The sequence below is a fragment of the Gouania willdenowi genome, chromosome 13 (assembly GCF_900634775.1).
Source record: "Gouania willdenowi chromosome 13, fGouWil2.1, whole genome shotgun sequence".
In the NCBI taxonomy this organism is placed as follows: domain Eukaryota; kingdom Metazoa; phylum Chordata; class Actinopteri; order Blenniiformes; family Gobiesocidae; genus Gouania; species Gouania willdenowi.
The window spans coordinates 33,997,392-34,016,971 of NC_041056.1; the positions used below are offsets into that span (position 1 = coordinate 33,997,392).

At 38.0% G+C, this 19,580-nt stretch overlaps 1 protein-coding gene across 5 annotated transcripts in view; it reads right to left on the minus strand.

Annotated features, from left to right (window-relative positions):
* The window catches only part of myo18ab (myosin XVIIIA b), a 132,102-nt gene extending 112,776 nt beyond the window's left edge, over positions 1-19,326 (minus strand). For 4 of the 5 annotated variants that reach the window (XM_028465700.1, XM_028465704.1, XM_028465699.1 and 1 more), the window contains exons 1-2: positions 19,222-19,326; positions 5,970-7,042 (exon numbers count right to left, since the gene is read on the minus strand). In XM_028465700.1, the coding sequence (XP_028321501.1) occupies positions 5,970-6,983 (1,014 nt within the window). In that variant the 5' untranslated portion in view covers positions 6,984-7,042; positions 19,222-19,326. Of the gene's footprint in view, positions 1-5,969; positions 7,043-19,221 lie in introns of those variants that run through there. The other variant, XM_028465690.1, reaches the window with a different exon arrangement.
* Positions 19,327-19,580: the final 254 nt, after the last annotated feature.

Sequence of the window (19,580 nt, forward strand, 5' to 3'; positions counted from 1 at the left end):
TAAATGCATAATGTTTGTCATGCATTGATGACACACTAGTGGTGCGCGGTCCCTGTGCGTATAGTGTGAGTCATAGGAATGTAACGACGCTTTGAGGCACAATTTTTATCTCAAGGAAATTTTGTAATCGAGTAACTTGATGAATCGTTTGAGCCCTAGTTAGATGATTTGGCTAGTATATCTTTATGATTTAACAACCCTCCAAGTTGATTTGATAATGCCCATAAACTCATATATTGAGTATATTAAATTTTTCTTGCAGGGAAGTTATGATGCATCAATCTTCATCCACATTTGTGATAAGGACTGTGTCGCACTAAAGTTTAGATATCACTATAATTGTTACAGGACATACATCCGGTTCCTGTCAAAGAAGTAAACAGAAACTATAAGGTAAATTACCTCGATACACCTGCTGGTTAATTATTTTATGTGATAATTTGTATTTAATTGAATCACTATAAAGAAATTGTATGTACAAAATTTAAATGCTTTTAAGCACCTGTTGCTGTCCTGATGCTCATAAGCTGTAAGTGCAAAACTGACTGACGTTCAAAACGTTATTCCTGTAAATCTTCAAACCTTAACTGTACTGTTTCTAAGACATGAGACGAAGAGGAGAATAGTGTTGACATATGGACTATGTAGATTTAGATGTCAATCCAACGTGCTTTACATGTATTTGTGCGTGATTTCCTTTTACTTAAATTCTTTAGCTGTGAATTTGTATCTTATTATTATTATTATTATTGTATTTTCAAATGGCTTGTGAAACAGAATTTTAAATATATTTTTTTAACTGTTGGAAGACTCGATGTAAAAGAAGATATTGTGGCTGTAAACATAAAGCTACATTTTTGATGAAAATAGATCATTAAATATTGTTTAAAATTAATTTATGTAGTGCTAGTAGTTGCTATTATTTACTTTAGGATTGGTGTCTGAATTTTTGATATTGGCATTAGTAGTCCAAATAATGTGACAAAGCCGTTTTTGTGACTTTTCACTTTTTTCAATTAGTCCTGAACTAGAACCGAAGAAACAATATTCTTAATTCTTTTTATATTCAATATATATGGGAACATATCTATAAGCTAGTAAGATTTAGTGCATTCACCTTTAGTGCATTCAGTGTTTTAATGAGAACATTTTTTACTTGACTCTGTTCCAGCAACTCAGTCTGTTATAGGCCTGTACATTACAACATTATTTAATGTATGCGTAGGGACAAGTTAAATATGTTATTTATTTTATTTTATATTGTGCATTGTTGAAATGTTCATATTTGTATTGGATTTGTTTTGAGGCATTAATATTAATTCATACATTTGAAATGTTTTAATTTAAGTGAGGTTAGTACATTCAGAGCCATAAATGCAATGGAACGAATAATAATAATTTGCATAATAATTTATTTCAATGTTTCATTTTTGGTTTTGGACAATTATTTTCATTTTGGTGCATCCCTAGTATCTATTCTATTCTATTACTATTAGATGACTCAAACAGTACATCTACTGTCAAGAGTTAAACTATAGTGTAGAACTGCAACTAATGGCGACTTTGATAGTCGACCTGTCAACAATTAATGAAACGATTAATAGGGCCCTATAAAATCTGTTTTTTTTCCAAATTCCGTGTTTTTCACTTACATTTTTAAATTTCTGTTTTTTAAGAAATATTCATCATTTTTCAAAGAAAATATTAGTTTTTAACTACTGTGAGGAAACAAAATAAATAATTAAACAAAAATGTATGTAAAAAATAAAGCAAGATTCAATTAAAAGGTAGATATAAGTTGCAGTGAAATAGATTATTCTGACCGCTCCTTTTTAATTATTTATATGTCATAAAAAGATGTATGAGAACAGCATTAATGTCACCTGATTTCCTCTCAGGGATCAATGAATCTGATAAGGTTTTTAATAACGTTAATAACGTTGCTCCAACGGACTTTTATTTTATAAACCGGAAGTTCTCACTGAAATGGTTGTTCCTACGAGGCATGGAAAACACAGACTGAGTTACTTAGTTAACCAGGCACAACAGTTCAAACACTGAGCAGGGGAAGAGGATTAAAGCTGATCACGTTTTCACGGAGCACCGCTGTACTCTGCGAAAAATGGGCAAAATGGTGCACCTAATTAAGCGGTCCCAGGAAACATTTCCCCATAAAAAACGTTCCTGACCCCACGGTAATGCCGATTCAGTCCATTTTGGCATTGAACTGTTTTCATTGGTTGATTCCGTGATTTCGTCCGCAATTCCATTATTGCGGATTTTATAGGTCCCTAGATTAATCGACTAATTGGATAATGAATGGTACAATTAAATGAATGGCTACCAGCTTTTAAATTTAGCTTCACTATGTTGTCTGTACCTGTCGCCTCCTGCTATTCACTGTAAAGTGCAGGCAACACTAAGTAGAGATAGGTGGAAAGTGAGATAACTGACACTCCATATGAAAAATTATGTTCAGCTGTACAGCGTGAAAAAGACGTAACTAAAAATTTAATTTGTCAGTTATTGATTGGGCCAGACACTGAACCCTAAGTTGTTCCCAGTGGTCGACTAGTGCCTTGCATGGCAGGTCAGTCCCATTGGTGTGTGAATGTGAGTATAAATGGGTGAATGAGCTGATATTGTATAGTGCTTTGAGACCACTTCAGTGTAGTGATAAAGAATTATATAGATCAAGTCCATTTACCATTTTTATCGTTGCACCCATACTGTAGTAGTGTAAACACAAACTTTATTATTCACAGAGTGCAAGGCAAATTTATGCTGAAGAACACCTTTAAAACAATGGCATAATCCTCTGCAGCAGGTCAGAAGACTCAAGTCCTGGGTAAAAAGTAGCTTTAGAAAAGAATATCTGTAGTTTGAGTGACCGTAACCAGTCGTTTTGAAGCTAACTAAAATCTACTCCACTGCCTTGCAAAGATGACAGAAGCCGCAATCAAAGCGAAGACGGCAATCTCAGCCAACTCCTGTCTGAGTTTTTTTGGCATGAATGCTGCACAGCAGGTTTTACTGCACTTACAAAGAAACCTGGGTTTATTTTTAACAGGTAACTAAAGCCCTGCCTTCTCCTGACCTGCCACTAGCAGGGAAATTCAAAAAATGCCTTGATTATGGGCGGGGCTCCTGAAGCAGTTAATACTCTATACCTTTATTTGCTCTTCTCGCAATTCAACCTACTCACCACAGATTGTAGAGATCACAGGTGCCAGTTTTTATTAAAAAAAGGGGCGGGGCTAACAGTGCTCGTTTGTGACACAAGATGGTCTCAAAACATCACATGATCTTGTTCTCAGCCAATAGCAAGAATCAATTGTAATAGCTGGGTTTCAACCCACAGAGGGCAGTCACTCTAATTGTTTACAACAAAATATGCCAAATTGAAATACTTTGACTAAAATGTTTAGAGTTGAACCAGGATCAAACAGTACTACTTCATACCCTAATACATTTGTATTCTACAGAAAACTGGTTTTGGGATTGAATTACTCTTTAAAGTTAATCATCTGACCTGATGGTAAAATTATTCATGTAAAACTGTTGACTTTAACTTTGCCAGCAGCATAGTCAATAGTGCTCAACATTGTTTGCTTCAAATGTTGCAATTATGTCAAGCTTAGTTAATACTTAGTTATTGTAACACCACGATATAAACATAAATTATACTTTGAGGCTGTGGTGTAAAATCTCATTTTCAAAGAACAACCAAGGCTTTGCTTTATTCTGACACACTCCAGTCAACAATGAGATTTTTTGGAATATCCTGTCCACTGTTCTCACAACACAAACAGGGACATCCTGTCCATCTCCTCCCAAACCCTAAACCAATCTAAAGTTGTCCATGTGCAAGAGGAAGACCACAGTGTTCATTTACTTAGACAAACAGAGCAGTATAGCATGCAGTGAAAATAATCATCCTGACCATTAAAAAGTATCTTCATCAAGTGCTTACTTTCTGCATGGATTCTCTTTAACAGATGTAATGTTGTTGTACACTGCATTTTCCTCCTTTTCCTTTCTTATTATCGTACTTGTATTATTTGTATCCTTTCAAAGGCCTCCTTTGGGTGCTCAGACAATGCATCTGGTTTGTCCAATGTCACTGTAACTAGGTTTCCATAACCAATTTTTGCAAAATAAAAGCGAAGGTTTGAAATGTCGACAAGTACAATTGCACTTTGAATGCGTTTCCATTGAACGTTGTTTTGGGCAGGGGCCTTGTAACGCCCCTGAAATCTCATCCGCGAGACTTTGCTGCATGTAGATGGACGCTCAGAACTTATAACATTCTGCATTCCTTTGTTGTTTCAGCTCGAATGTGGAAGTAAGATTTTTTTTAAGTATAATGCTAAGAAATGTCCCGGTCTCCTCTTCTGTTTACATGTACTGCGTTATGTTTTATCGGCGAGAAGTGGTCATGTGGCCAGATACGTCACGCTCTGTGATGTGTATTTGTGGAAAAAAGTGTTTCCATAGCGTTGTTGCGACACATCTAAAATTCCTCCTCATGAAAGCGTGAAAACTTGCGCTATTTAGATTTTTCACATTTCCAAGGGTAATGATGTGATGTCCACATCAAATAAACAATAAATAGAAGTGTAAAACATAGGGGATTTTCATTTAAAAAGGGAAATGAATAAACATCAGGAACTGCTGAGGATAGAGAATACTTTGTCTCAAACAGCTAAGACCTTTTTAAAGAGGACAAAGACACACAAACTGGCCTGCTGTTTAACACACAAATCTGGGATCTGGACAGGCCACATACATCCTGGGCAATTAACATTACTGTAGCACCATGGTGGACTTTATAATGAAACTCACCTTGCAAGCCTAAATCAGAGCTGATGAACATTAGATAGAAAATCTGCTCCAGCTGATTTTTACAACTAATTTGATGACATTCATACTAATAATGTCACATTTAAAAAGAGATAGAATACAATCACGTTGTAAAAAGCAGAGATGTGAATCCTTAAGTCAATATTAGGGATGTCCTGATACATTTTCTTTTCCGATATGATAACAATATTACATCCTTGCGTATCGGCCGATACCGATATTGATCCGATATCAGCATGAATCATACATACTTTTGTTACTTTATTTTTAATAAAAAAAAAAATATATATATATATATATATATATATATATATATATATATACTTATTTTATAGTGTGGAATGTTAGAAAAGGTTTGATCAAGTGATGTTACTCAAACGGAGAACAATAGTCAGCAACAGTTGGTATGAGAAAAACTGACCCATTTATTATTACCGAATTGGTTACATACATTTTAACCTTCAACATAATATTTACAGTATTCTACCATTGAAAAAAATAAATGAAAAATGAATGGCAAAAAAAAAAAAAAAACGGAAATTTGAATCCGATATCTGTTTTCAGGTTGATATCGGACCGATATGGATATCGGATCGGGACACCAATAGTCAATATCATGGCCCAGATTTTGACGGGGTTTTAACAATCAGCCACAGCACACAGCTCATGTTAAAGAACCCTTTGATAGAGCAACAGATGCAAATACCGACTGCAGAATGCTCTGCTCAGGCTTTTCTTGAAGACGTGGTAAGTTGTAAGGACATCAGAAAGGTTTGATGTCGATAAGGGGTTTGTACTCATTATGTGAGAGCTGGAACAAAATGAAAGACACGTCTTACAAAAATAAATGTAAGCTGTCCATTACCATTAAAAACATTTGATTGCATCGTCAACCATTTAAACAACAAATACTTATGATAATTACAAAAATGTATCACTTTTGTTTCTAAAAGCTTTAACCGTGATGGCCTTATTGGTCCTTGGTGATGTTGGTGTATGTTGCAGTAACAAAACCCAATATATGTCACAAACGAGCCAAGGCTGCCACAGAGGAATACAGTGAGTGGAACAGGAGCTGGTAAGAGGAATCAGAAATGAGATCTCACCTGTCTCTGCTCCCTGCGCAGGCCCTGGCTGTTCCTCAGCCAGCAGCGGCTCAGCTCGCTCAGCTCCAGAATGGGCTGCACTTTCAGCCTCACTGTATCTCCTGACTGACGGATCATCTCCACTATCTCATCGCGGCTCTTGTTCTCCACATTCCATCCATTTATCTCCACCAGCCTGTCACCGGGCACCAGCCCTAGTGCTAAGTCCTTAGTACCAGCACCAGGCTCAGCAAAATGCACCACACGTCGGTACACGCCTCCATCGGGGCTGCGATCTAACATAGTTGTGCGACGGAGAGAAAATCCAAAGTCACCCGTGCTGCGGCGCTGGAGCTCCAGCTCACGTATCTCAGGAGGAGTTGGTGGGACCACAGCTGGCAGCTGCAGCTGTACAGGATAAGTCTTGTCCACCAGTTTGGGGATGAAGACTTTTTTGACGGGAGGTGACCCGGCTACCTGCTTTATACTATGTTTACGAAGCATGTCAAAGACTTTGCTTTCCACCTGTGGAGACTGGGCCGCAGAGTTCTGACCCGATGGTGTGGAACTCTCTGAGGGGCTCTCCTCTTTGCTCTTCTGGGAAAAGGAGAAGCGCTTCATCATCTGGCCCACCTGAGCGGAGTTCTGCTTGGCAATTGAACCAAAGTGAGCCACGCGATCTCGCACAGAGCCGCGGTGTCCGTCCTGTCCTCCGCCACCATCTCCTTTCAGGTCATCAGTGGAGCTGGCGATGCTGAGCTGGTCATCCAGGACCATGCTGCTCCGGTTACTCACACAGTCCGACTCGATGTCAGTGAGGGTGAGCTCGGTGCTGCTGGCCACTTTGATGGGTATTGGGTTAGAGATCTCCAGTTTGTTCTTGGATTCTCGCTTCGACTCTCGCTTCAAGTTGAAGAAACCTCGACGCATGCTCATCTCCTCCAGGCTGCGCAACTCTGCTGCAGACATTCTCTCCTTCTTCTTCTGTTTCCTGCTTCCATCCCTCTCTTTATCTTTTTTAATCAAGTTAAACATTTCTGCTGAATTTATAACGCCTACTTCACCGTTGTTAAAACCAGCAGGGAGGAATCCCCCTAAAGAAAGAGAGAGAAACATTTGTGTCAGTACTGGATATTCGATATGTAAACATTCAAATCATACAGTATAATAAATCTCGAATGGGGGTATGTGTACCCCTAAGGGAACGCAATTGCACTACAGGAGGTACTTGAGCGAGAGACTGAGGAAAATTAACAAATGAAAGCATTAAAATAAGGGGTTTCACAATGTTTATTTTTAGTTAAAAATGATAATAACACTAAATATTACCAGCGACTCACAAAAAGAGACAAAAACACAAAGATGATACATAATAATGGATAATAAAAAGAACAGTCAAACAAGAACAAAATACCCAAAATGACACCAAAAACACACACTAAAAGAGAAAAACACTATTACAAGCAACACAAAAAACAACAACAAATACACACTAAATGGGAGAAAAACACACAAGATCACTACACCCCCTGCCCAAAAAAAAGAGAAATATACAAAATGACACCAAAAACACACACAGAATAATACAGAGATCAGACAACAAAATACACAAAATGACACCAAAGACCCATGATGATAGAAATGACATTGATTAGAACTGAACTTAAAATACAAGAGTAAGTCTTGATACCACATCAGGAGGGAGATGACTGTAAATTTAATTATAAGAACTATAGAAATAAATCTATTCAAGAGACACTAAATAGTGTTTTATTCCAGTTATTTATAAAGTTAGATTCTTTAAAATGTGTGTTATCACTCATTCATTCCGTCGTTATGCTTTTCACAGAATTCTGAGCAAAATGGTGGAGTCGAAAAAAGGCAGTACTTGGATTCAAAAGTAAGAGAAAGGGGGGTACTGGAGCCTAAAAAGTTTGACTACTGTAATTACTAATAGATGAACCATAGATGCAGAAAAGTCCTACTTTTGAAAAAAATCTGAAGTTGTTTATATACTCGGCAAGCAGAATTCTTATAAAGCACTAAGATCATTTATCACTCAGCAACATTTGCAAATATTCCATTATTCCAATATTCCAGATGGGATGCTGGTGGCAGTATCCCTCCCTCTTTACATTCTGCAGATAACCAATAAAGAAGAATTGTGCAACAACAGAAGAAGCAGCTTTACTACGACAACCTAAAGTTTTCTCAAAGTTTGTGAATATTTCACTGAAAACAAACCAGTAAAACTATTGAAATGCAAACTCTGAAGTTCAGCTCTGTTATGGCAGCAGTACAACGATGCAAGATTAACACCTAAAACAAAAACAACATGGAGCCGGTATTCTTTTTTTTTTTTTACACATACATTATCTCATGGATCTTTTATTTTTAATCATATGCATATTTGCTCAATAACCAACAGCCTACAATGCAAATAGTTATTACGTCTGTGCCTTACGTCTATTTGTCAAAAATCCATGGAAAAAGCTTGCTCAGCAAACGGTAGGTCGGTTTACCAGTGAAGCAAAAATAAAAAACTGAGAGAATGAGGTTGCAAAAGTGTGCACACCCTCTTATAACTGGGGAAGGGGCTGTGTTAAGATTTTACCAATTACATTCAAACTCATGTTAAATTGGAGTCAGCACACACCCGTCACCATTTAAAGTACGATAAACCATACGATATATCACAATATTTTTGCCTGCGATAACGTTGATATCGCGATACGATACATCGATAATCAATATATCACGGTAAAGTTAATCCGCGATGCATCACCATATCTATGACTTAAGAAATTCTGAATTTATCTACTGCACTGAATCCATTTAACAGGAATTACAAAACATTGTCAATCAATTTTACATGAATGACAGCCAAGTAAAACAAAGTGTATATTTCACAGTGACTGTTCTTAACACACACTAACCACATATAGTCACATGTCCTCATGTTATGTTTAAGTCTTTAAGGAAAGACTGATACAAAATAATGCTTCACCAAAAAATTGTTAATGATGTTTGTACAAATTAACTTTAAATCATTAAAAACAAAATTAATGCAGAAAATAGTCATTTCAGTGTTATCAACTTCTCTGCAAACATGGACACATATCAGTGCTGAATGAACAGTGCATTACCCTGGCATCAATGGTCTCATACACAACACAACTTTCCCCATAGATCTTCTGTAGCTCTGATGAGATGTTAACACACTGAGCAGCTGAAGCTGCACAGAGTGCTGCTCTACACGAGAAACAGAGAGTTTCAGAGGCCCATTATAGTTAAGCAGGCACTGGTAGGCTCTGTATTTAGGAGTCAGTGAAGAGTTGTGTAGTTTTTTGGCAGGTCAAATGGGGTTTCAGGTTGTTTAGGAGCTGTTTAATGCAACCAAGACAGGAGGAGGAGGGCGGTGCGCCGAATGAGCACTCCCCAGAAACACGTATTCCCCATAAAAAAAGGTTCCTTCCTTCTCACAGTGACACATTTCATACCAATTCTGTCCATTTGATTTAAATATGTCCAAGGAATTAAATATAATATGGAACACAGTGAAGACAGTCATCATCAAGTGGAAAAAATATGGCACAACAGTGACCTTACCAAGAACAGGACTTCCATCCAAAATTGATGATAAGACAAGAAGAAAACTGGTCAGGGAGGCTGCCAAGAGGCCGACGGCGACATTGAGGGAGCTGCAGGAATTTCTGGCAAGTACTAGCTGTGTAGTACATGTCACAACAATCTCCTGTCTTCTTCATATGTCTGGGCTATGGGGTAGGGTGGCAAGGTGGAAGCCTTATCTCATGAAGAAAAACATCCAAGCCTGGCTTCATTTTGCAAAAACACATTTGAAGTCTCCCAAATGCATGTGGGATAATGTGTTATGGTCCAATGAAACCAAGGTTGAACTTTTTGGCCATAATTCCAAAAGATATATTTGGTGCAAAAATAACACTCCTCATCACCAAAAGAACACCATGCCTACAGTGAAGCATGGTGGTGGCAGCATCATGCTTTGGGGCTGTTTTTCTTTAGCTGGAACTGGGGCCTTAGTCAGGGTGAAGAGAATCATGAACAGTTCCAAATGTTGGCAGAAAACCTTCAGGCTTCTGTTAAAAAGCTGAAAATAAAGAGGAACTGTTTCTTTCAACACGACAATGACCCTAAGCACACAGCCACATCAAAAGAATGGCTTCGCCAGAATAAGATTTAGGTTTTGGAATGGCCCAGCCAGAGCCCAGACCTGATTCCGACTGAACATCTGTGGGGTAATCTGAAGAGGATGTGCACAGGAGATGCCCACGCAATCTGTCAGATTTTGTAAAAAACAGTAAGTAAATATTGCCTCATCAAGATGTGCCACACTGATAGACTCTTACCAAAAAGACTGAGCGCTGTAATAAAAGCCAAAAGTGCTGCAACAACGTTCCCCCTTTAAAAGTTTGTTTGTTTTTCAATTGCATTGTACAGGTTATAGGTCACATTAAAGATGGAAAAAGTTGTGAAATTATTTATTTTGGTGTCATTTTTTTTACATCACAAAAACCTGGCATTTGAATAGGGTGTGTGAACTTTATATCCACTGTAGGCAATGTCGAACACTGAATACTTAATGTATGGACATCAATGGTTTGATTTCTGTGCATGTTATCAACATCTGGTGATTTCATGTCAATAGTACTTTTAGAAGTATTTATTGAGAAAAATTCAATCCGTACTTATTTTACCAACTATATATGTGTGTGTGTATGATATATATATATATATATGTGTGTGTATAAGTTCCATCAGTTATATTGGCCCTAAGATCTGATTGACTGTTTTAGCTTTAACTCTAAAAAAAGATGTTATTTCTTTTTTCCTTTACTTTTATGGACTAACTAAGTAAAATCAACTCTGTAGTTGGTTTAAACATGAGTAACTCCAGGTTGGCTGCAGCTTTGTTAAGAAACTATTAGGGATGTAACGATTCACTCAACTCCCGATACGATTCGATTCACGATACTGGGTTCACGATACGATTTTCTCACGATTTATTTTACAAAATGGGAATGTTGACAAATGACTGAAAAATGTTTCTTTATTTTTTAGGGGAAAATACTATACTATTTTCCTTTTATTTTTCATTGTCAAAAGAATCCCTTGATAAACTATTCAAAATGATGCAATTTAACTAAAAATAAATCTTGAATGAAATAAATAAAAGAAAAATACAAATGAAGAACAAACCTATTAATTTAAATTCTGGTTCTATAGTAAACAATTCAAAACTGCATAATAGTTCTTTTTCTTTTCAAAAGTGCAACTAAAAATGTATTTTGTGCCTTAACAATTGGACTGAATATTTTACTGTATTAACGTCAGATATTTGTTTAGACCAGCAGAGGGCACTGGTAACCCAGTGGTCGGTTGGCATGCAGTTATTCCACCAGTGAAGAAGAGAAGCTATGCTAGCAGACAGAGCTAATAGAAAAACGTGACTTTTACAGATATTCACGTAATACAGATATTCTTTCGGTGCTAAAGGAGTAAAGAATCATTTATGAGCATGTTTAACAGTAAATGGCGGCCAGAAAGAAAATAGTAGCAGATTCCGCCCGTCACGTCCACTTCTGGAAGGATTAATATATAGCGCCCTCTGCTGTTTAAAAAAAGTACTGCGATTCAATTTTCAGAGCATCGATGTGAAACGTGGTACCTATAAATCGATTTTTAACTGCCTTACGATTAATCGTTACATCCCGAGTCACTATCATAAAAGTTTCTTTACTACTACTTGTTCAAGACCACTCACACTTGAATGTGTATTATCAATTTTTATCTTTTTTTTAATTTGTGATTTATGTTGCAAGTTTAACAATTGTGTTACAAATGCATGTTCTGTGTAGAGATGTCCTGATACAACATTTTCACTTCCGATACAATACCAATATTGCAGCCTTGCGTATTGGCCGATACCGATTTCGATCCAATATGATATCAGCACGAATCACATATACTTTTATTACTTTTTTTGTAGTGTGGAATGTTAGAAAAGGCTTGATCAAGTGATGTTACTCAAATAGAGAACGGTAGTCAGCAACAGTAGGTATGCTCCAATTGAGGTGTTGTGTGACTGCTTAGAAAAAGTAAACTGCTGGATGAGTGAAAACTTACTTCAACTAAACCATTACAAGATGGAGGTGATTGTCTTTGGTAACAAGGAAAAGAGCCAAGTCAAAAACCTTGGTGTTCTGACTGACTCTGATCTTACATTCAGCAGTCAGATCAAATCTATCATAAAAACAACCTTCTACCTCCTAATGAACATTTCCAGAGTGAAAGGTTTAATTGGACTATTGTCATGGTCGTCTGACAAGAATCCTCCAAAAGAGCATCAAACACTACAGCTGGTTCAGAACACTGCAGCTCGGGTCTTAACCAGAATAAAGAGGTCAGAGCACATTACAACAGTTTTTAAGTCTTTACGCTGGCTCCCAGTCAGCCTCAGAATAGACTTTAAAGTTCTGCTGCTGGATTTGGTCCAGAATACATCAGTGAGATGTTAGTCAGGTATGAACCCAGCAGGTCTCTCAGATCTATGGACACAGGTCAGATAGTGGAGCCCAGAGCTCACAGTCAACATGGTGATGCTGTTTTTAGTTGTTATGCTGCAAAGAAGTGGAACAAACTGCCATCAGAGCTGAAGTCAGCATCACATGTGAACATTTAAAATCAAAGTTAAAGGCACTTTTTTTCTCTATTGCGTATGATTGAGAGAGAGATTTTTGGTCATGTTGTTGATGTAATGTGTTTGTTGATGATTTTAATTGATTTTACTGATGATTTAAATGTTCTTATTGATTTTAAACAGTTTAATGTTTTATCATGTAAAGCACATCGAGTTGCCTTGTGTATGAAATGCGCTATACAAATAAATTTGCATTGCCTTGCCTTGAGACCCATTTATTATTAACCATTTGGTTACATCCATTTTGAATTGAATAAACAAAATATAATACATATCGTAGATTTTAGATGCAGTCTAATAAAATCCGATATTCGTTTTCTGGCTGATATCGGACCGATATCAATATCGGATCGGGACACCCTTAGTTCTATGTGTCATTGTTTTAATTTCTCACAGTTGTGAAGATTCAAGCAGGTACATTACAATAGCAGTCAGGGCTCAAAACTGCGACCAAACTGGTCTCAAATTCGACTATTTTTTCAGTGTGCAAGTGAAAATTTAATTTGGTCGCATCTGTGGGAGTGCGTAGGATGACCTTATTTTGAAAATCCAAAAAGGAAAAACGTCCTCATCCTCTGAGTCTTCCTCCTGTGAGTCAGGGTCGGACATGGACACTACACGTGCTGCCATGTCCCCAAACACACAGCTGCTGCGTCACCGACACTGAGGACAGGCGTTCGGGCATGTGGAGCAACAGAGTGCATGGGGGGTGCGACGAGCGGATGTGGGGCAGAGGAGTCGGGGTAGAGAGTACTGAGCTCACAAAGCATAGTGACAGAGCGCATGTGGGATGCGTTTATCGGACCTGGGGGGGACGGGGAAGAACAGGCCAAGCGCACCAAGTGGAGTGAGAGAGCATACACACGCAGCGCATACACGATTCCACACCAAAAAGAAAGACCTCCTCAGAATCAGCATTGAGGGGCCAGAACTGATGGACTATGATGCCAGGCCAGATGTTCAGCTGCAGTTCTCCCAGGGCAGGGGTCTGCAACCTGCAGATCTGGAGCCTAATGTAGCTCTTTGACTCATATTCAATGGCTGCCTACAGCTTTAAAAAAAAAAAAAAACTATTGAAATAAAGTTATTTTTTACAGAATCTATTAATGATTAATGACAAATAAAATCAAGATATAACAATTTGTTAACCTTAAATAAATCACGTTGTGCAATGACTCAGCACCTTCCTACTTCACCTCCTGCAACATCTACAGACCATCAACTTTCCTGCACCTCTGGCTAACCTTAAGTTTTAAATCCCTGGTAAGATAACTAAACCAACAAAAACAGTATTCTAGAAGGAAATAGAGATTTTAGATTTAGATTTGTGTGGGAACAGATTCTCACTCAGTGCCATTGACGAGAAAACTTGTCATTTCAAATCCAAACGCTCAGTGCCATTGACGAGATAGCTCGTCATTTGCGTTTTTTTACGGGGATTACTAGAAAACACCCTGGTGGAGGTCCCTCATCAATATCTAAGCTGTGGGGTGATGTAGTGACCAACTGTGCCCTGAAGATGGAAGCAGTGCACCGTTAGATGAGAGATTAGCCACTGATGCTACCATTAGCTGGGGAGGAGAAGCAGGAACGAGTGAGATTATGTCGCTACAGAGTGATATTGTGACGTATCCAGCAGCTCACAGCTCCACATACTAACACAGAACATGTGTGGACCTGAGTGGATAATTGATAATGTTGAGATGGTGAGATAAAATCATCAACTAACCGGGCTAAACGGGTCATCCCTGCGTGTCGGGAGCCTGTGAGCCAGATAGCAAAATAATAAGTGACATGTAGGAGATAGCAGCGCACCTTTGGATGAGAGCTCATCCATGCTCAGCAGAGCTCAGCTCATGGATAATGTGGCGATGGTGAGATAAAACCATGAAAAAATGGGGAACGCAGTGACACTCTGCATGTCTGGGAGGAGGGGGAAGTTACGTGTGTGCAGACTGACGGGAGAGAAAGTTGGAGGAATGCCAAAATACAGTAAGAAATCTATTTAACTCTGAACCAGATAACAAAATAATAATAATTTTGCCATCATGTTTTTTTTAATGTTTTATATAAGGAAACAATGTTCAGAAGTTAGAGTTGTAACTAAAGCAAAAAAATAGCTTTAAAGTCACTGACTTAGAAAAAGCCCGTTTTCTCCGCTTTTTGCTCTGAAACTGAAGATTTGTGTAAAACTATTCAACGGCTGATTACAAAAGAACAAAACGAGCCATAAACAAATTATTTTTTTTGATGAAAGTAGAGGCTTCAATCTTTCAGAATCCAGTGTCAGATTTCAGATAGTCATAGTAGAAAATATTCTGTGGGTCTTTAAAAATCATTCAAAATGCTCAAAAATGGATGGCACTGAGGGGGGTAGAAAATCTGAAAATGGCCGGCACTGAATGACTTAACTGCCAATGTGCCTGTTAAATATGCATGCTTTATGTGTGGCAAAAAATTAGCAATTAGCATGTGTTGACCAAGAAGGTCCTGGGTTCAAGCCCTGGGGTGGACACCTGGGTCCTTTTTTGTGGAGTTTGCATGTTCTCCCCGTGCTGCGTGGGTTTCCTCCGGGTACTCCGGCTTCCTCCCACAATCCAAAAAACATGACTGTAAAAGGTTAATTGGAGTCTCTAAATTGCCCATAGGAGTGAATGAGAGTGAGTGGTTGTCTGTCTGTCTGTCTGTGTTGCCCTGCGATGGACTGGCGCCCTGTCCAGGGTGTACCCCCGCCCAGCACCCAATGAGTTCATGTAAACTGAGATGCGTAAGAATTTGAAGATGCAAGATACTGTTTTATTTCATGATGTCAATTTATTTTATTTTATTACTGTTTTTGAGTTGCCATTTATATGATCAATAAAAATCAAGCCAAATTAAAACAAACATTATTCTATATAATTTTAAAAGTATAGAATTTAATACACTGTATTGTCTTCGTTGAGAAGGTATTTTTAGGCTCCAGGAGGACTTTAATCCAGGCGAGATGAGGTTAAATGGTTCCTTGTAGAGTAAAGGTTGCAGACCCCTGACCAGGGGAAGAGGGTTAGGAGACCCCACTATAAGAGCTGGACCCTCTGAATTTAATTCCATGGGGTGACGTAATGCAGATGCTAAGTTGGTTAAACTACTGTTAAGTTAATTCAAGTACAGCATCTCTGTAAAATAAAAAAACAGAATACATTTAAAAAAAAATTGTTTTCTTTTAAAATTATATAAAATAAATTACCTATTATTTCAGCCACAGCTTGTTGCAGAAAAACTTAATATTGACAAACATTTTGCAAATATATCGCGAGACATTGTCAATCTTTACTTCATACAAAACTACGGTACGCCAGTAAAGTCAACTATTTATCAGCATGCATGGCTACGCTTTACAAAATTACTTGAAAACTTAGGCCAGCTGCACCTTTTTTACAGAAGTAAGTCTCAACTCTCAGACTACAAGAACTGTTTTTTGTTTTGTGTTTCAAATTGTATTGTTTGACTTGTAATTTTAAAAAAATCAATTAAAAAAATCAATTTTTGAAGTTTAAGAATCGATTCAGAATTGTGAATGATTAGAATCACAATTCTTATGTGAATAGATTTTTTCCCCCACCCCTAGGAAAAACTAATCAATAGGGATGAAACGATTAATCGTAAGGCAGGTAAAAATCGATTCATAGGTATCACGATTGACATCGATACTATGAAAATTGAATCGCTTTTTTTAAACAGCAGAGGGCACTATATATTTATCCCTTCTCTTGTCCAGCAGTGTACCGGTGGGCGGAATCTGCTACTATTTTCTTTCTGGCCACCTTCTACACGTACATGTTAATGTTACATGTTCATAAATGATTCCTTACCCCTTTAGCACCGAAATAATATTTATAACATTACATGAATATCTGTAAAAGTCATGTTTTTCTATTAGCTCTGTCTGCTAGCATAGCATCTCTTCTTCACTGCTAGATTAGCTGTATGCCAACCGACCACTGGGATACCAGCGCCCTCTGCTGGTCCAAACAAATATCTGACGTAAATCAGTGCAATGATGGTTTTTTTTTTTTTAAAAGTCCAATTGTTAAGGCACAAAATACATTTTCAATTGCACTTTTAAAAAGAAAAAGAACTATCATACAGTTTTGCATTGTTTACTAAAGAACCAGAATTTAAATTAAAAGCTTCTTCTTCATTTGTATTATTCCTTTATTTATTTCATTCAAGATTTATTTTTAGTTCAATTGCATTGTTTTGAATAGTTTATCAAGGGATTCTTTTGACAATTAAAAATAAAAGGAAAATAATACAGTATTTTTAAGTTTTTTCCCCCCAAAAAATAAAGGAATATTTTTCAGTCATCATTTGACTACAGTCCTATTTTGTAAAATAAATCCTGAGAGAATCGTATCGTGAACCCAGTATCGTGCATCGAATCGTATCGGGAGTTGAGTGAATCATTACATCCCTACTAATCCATAGATTAGTTGACAAAAATAATTGTGAGTTGCAGCTCTATTTTGGTCTCGTAGCTTCTAGATGTATGAGCACATAAGTCTCAGTTTTGTGTAGTTCTTTACATTCATTGTTTCCCCTGCACCACACTGTCCTTCAGAAGGTCCATCTAAATTGGACCAGCCAAGTTGCTTCCTGATTATAAGCTCAGCTTCCTATGTGATAGATGGATAAAATACAAATAAATAGCTTTAGTCCAATTAAATTGTTTACGACATTTTTTTTCTCTTTTTATCAACAGATAAAGCACACCAACTACCCTAGCCTGGGGAAAACCTATACCCTGGTTTGAACTTTACAACCTTCAATTATCTCTCTGCATTGTTTATAACCACTAACCTTGTCATCACTGTTGACTCAACACTCACTACCTCAAGTCTTCCGTAACATGCCCATAATCATAGCTACATTAGTACCTTCAGGATTAAAGTATAAATACCAAGATATGTGAGCAAACCTTACCTTTAGTACATGTTTATGATTGTAATTTTAAAGCTAAACAGCCTATTTATTATGAGAACGGAATGTTATTTCTCATCTCTGTCACACACAGATGCACAATTCTAATGATGGACATTTTTCATTTATTTTATTCAATTGTAGAATACTGTAGATATTATGTTGAAGGTTAAAATGTATGTAACCAATTGTTAATAATAAATGGGTCAGTTTTTCTCATACCTACTGTTGCTGACTTACTTGATCAAGCCTTTTCTAAAATTCCACACTACAAAATAAATAATTTTTAAAAAGTAACAAAAGTATGTATGATTTATGCTGATATCAGATCAATATCGGTATCGGCCGATACGCAAGGTTACAATATCGGTCTCATAAATGAAAAAGTTGTATCGGGACATCCCTAAAAACTATATAAATAAATCTATTCAGGAGGCACTGTTTCATTCTACTTATTTACTAAATGAGTTTCTGTAAAATGTGTCATCACTTATTCATTCCATCATTATGCTCTATAATTGTTTTTCAACAATGTAGTTGGACAAAGGGGGTGCTTGGATTCAGAAATAAGAGAAAGGGGGTACTTGAGCCACAGATGTCTTAGATCATTCTAACATTACACCAGGGCACCTACAAGTCTTTATGCAGATTCAAGGACAAGGATCAAATGTGTATATCTAGTCTGGAAAAGAGAACCTGCTCCTGACCCCCACCAGGTGGGGTCCCTCACCTGCTGGACCACAAACAACTGTCAGCTTACTGTCAACACACTGAAGTGACCTGTAGCCCCCAACGTTTGTTTAATGTCCCCTCTGAATGGTTCTGTCAAATCAACACTTTTTAACAATTTTCCCACTATTTCATTCTTACGTCACAGTTACACACAACATTGTTTATGTTTCCTGCTTGTGCCATTTATTAACGACATAATTATGAGACAACCAGGAAAAAATAAAAATATAAACTGATGAATGTTTTAAGTACACCCTGCTGCTGGTTGGGACTCATTGATCTTTACAGTGACCTGTCAGGTGTCCACGTTAACACACCTAAACCCAGCTCTCCCACACAGGACAAAGCTGTCCCTGTAGCCACCCCGGTGACACCGAACCGGAGCCACCAGCTGTGCGGGCCAGGGACATGTGAGGCCGATCAGCTCAGGGCTGGACCGCCGAGCCTCCCGCACACAAAGCCGCTCCGCCCTCACAGGTCAGTGGACTAAAGCTGAGGTAAGTGGAGCCTCACGTTAGCTCACCGTGCTACATACAGGACTATTAAGCCCTACCCGTTCATTATTTCCAAACGCAAACCTGACCAGGAGGATTCGACACACAGTCCCTAACCACGGTTAGTGTGAACTTCCATAGGAGCGGTCTAGCTAGCTAACTAGCCTAATTGTCTCCAGCCACAGCCTCAGCTCTTGGATCATAAGAGACTGATCAGGCACCACACCATGATCCACAGAACCTCATCCAAACCAAGTGTCCAGACTAAGATATCCGGATTCTGACCATCCCCGCCCTGTCACTGTTATCCTGAGATAGACAAGCAACAAAGAAGCAGTTTACTCACTGTTTTCCTGAGCAGCACTCGGACTACCGCCGGTGTGTGTGGAACGAGCCGCAGACTCGCTGTTAGCTAACGCTGCTACTGAGGACCGGCTGCTGTGGGTCAGGGCAGCAGCGCCCTCTGCTGGACAGGCCGCGGAGCTACAATAGGACTGCAGCAACATTCCCCTTCCACACGTGGGCCAGGACCGGAAATAGAGTAGACAGATGTGACAAAGGTTAAAAGTACAAATACTTCGTTACTGTACTTAAGTAGCTTTTTTCTTCCTGGTATCTGTTCATTACTTAAGTTTTTATTTTTTGGTGACTTTTTGCTTTTACACCATACTTTTTTAAACAAATCTGTCTTTTCTACTCCTTACA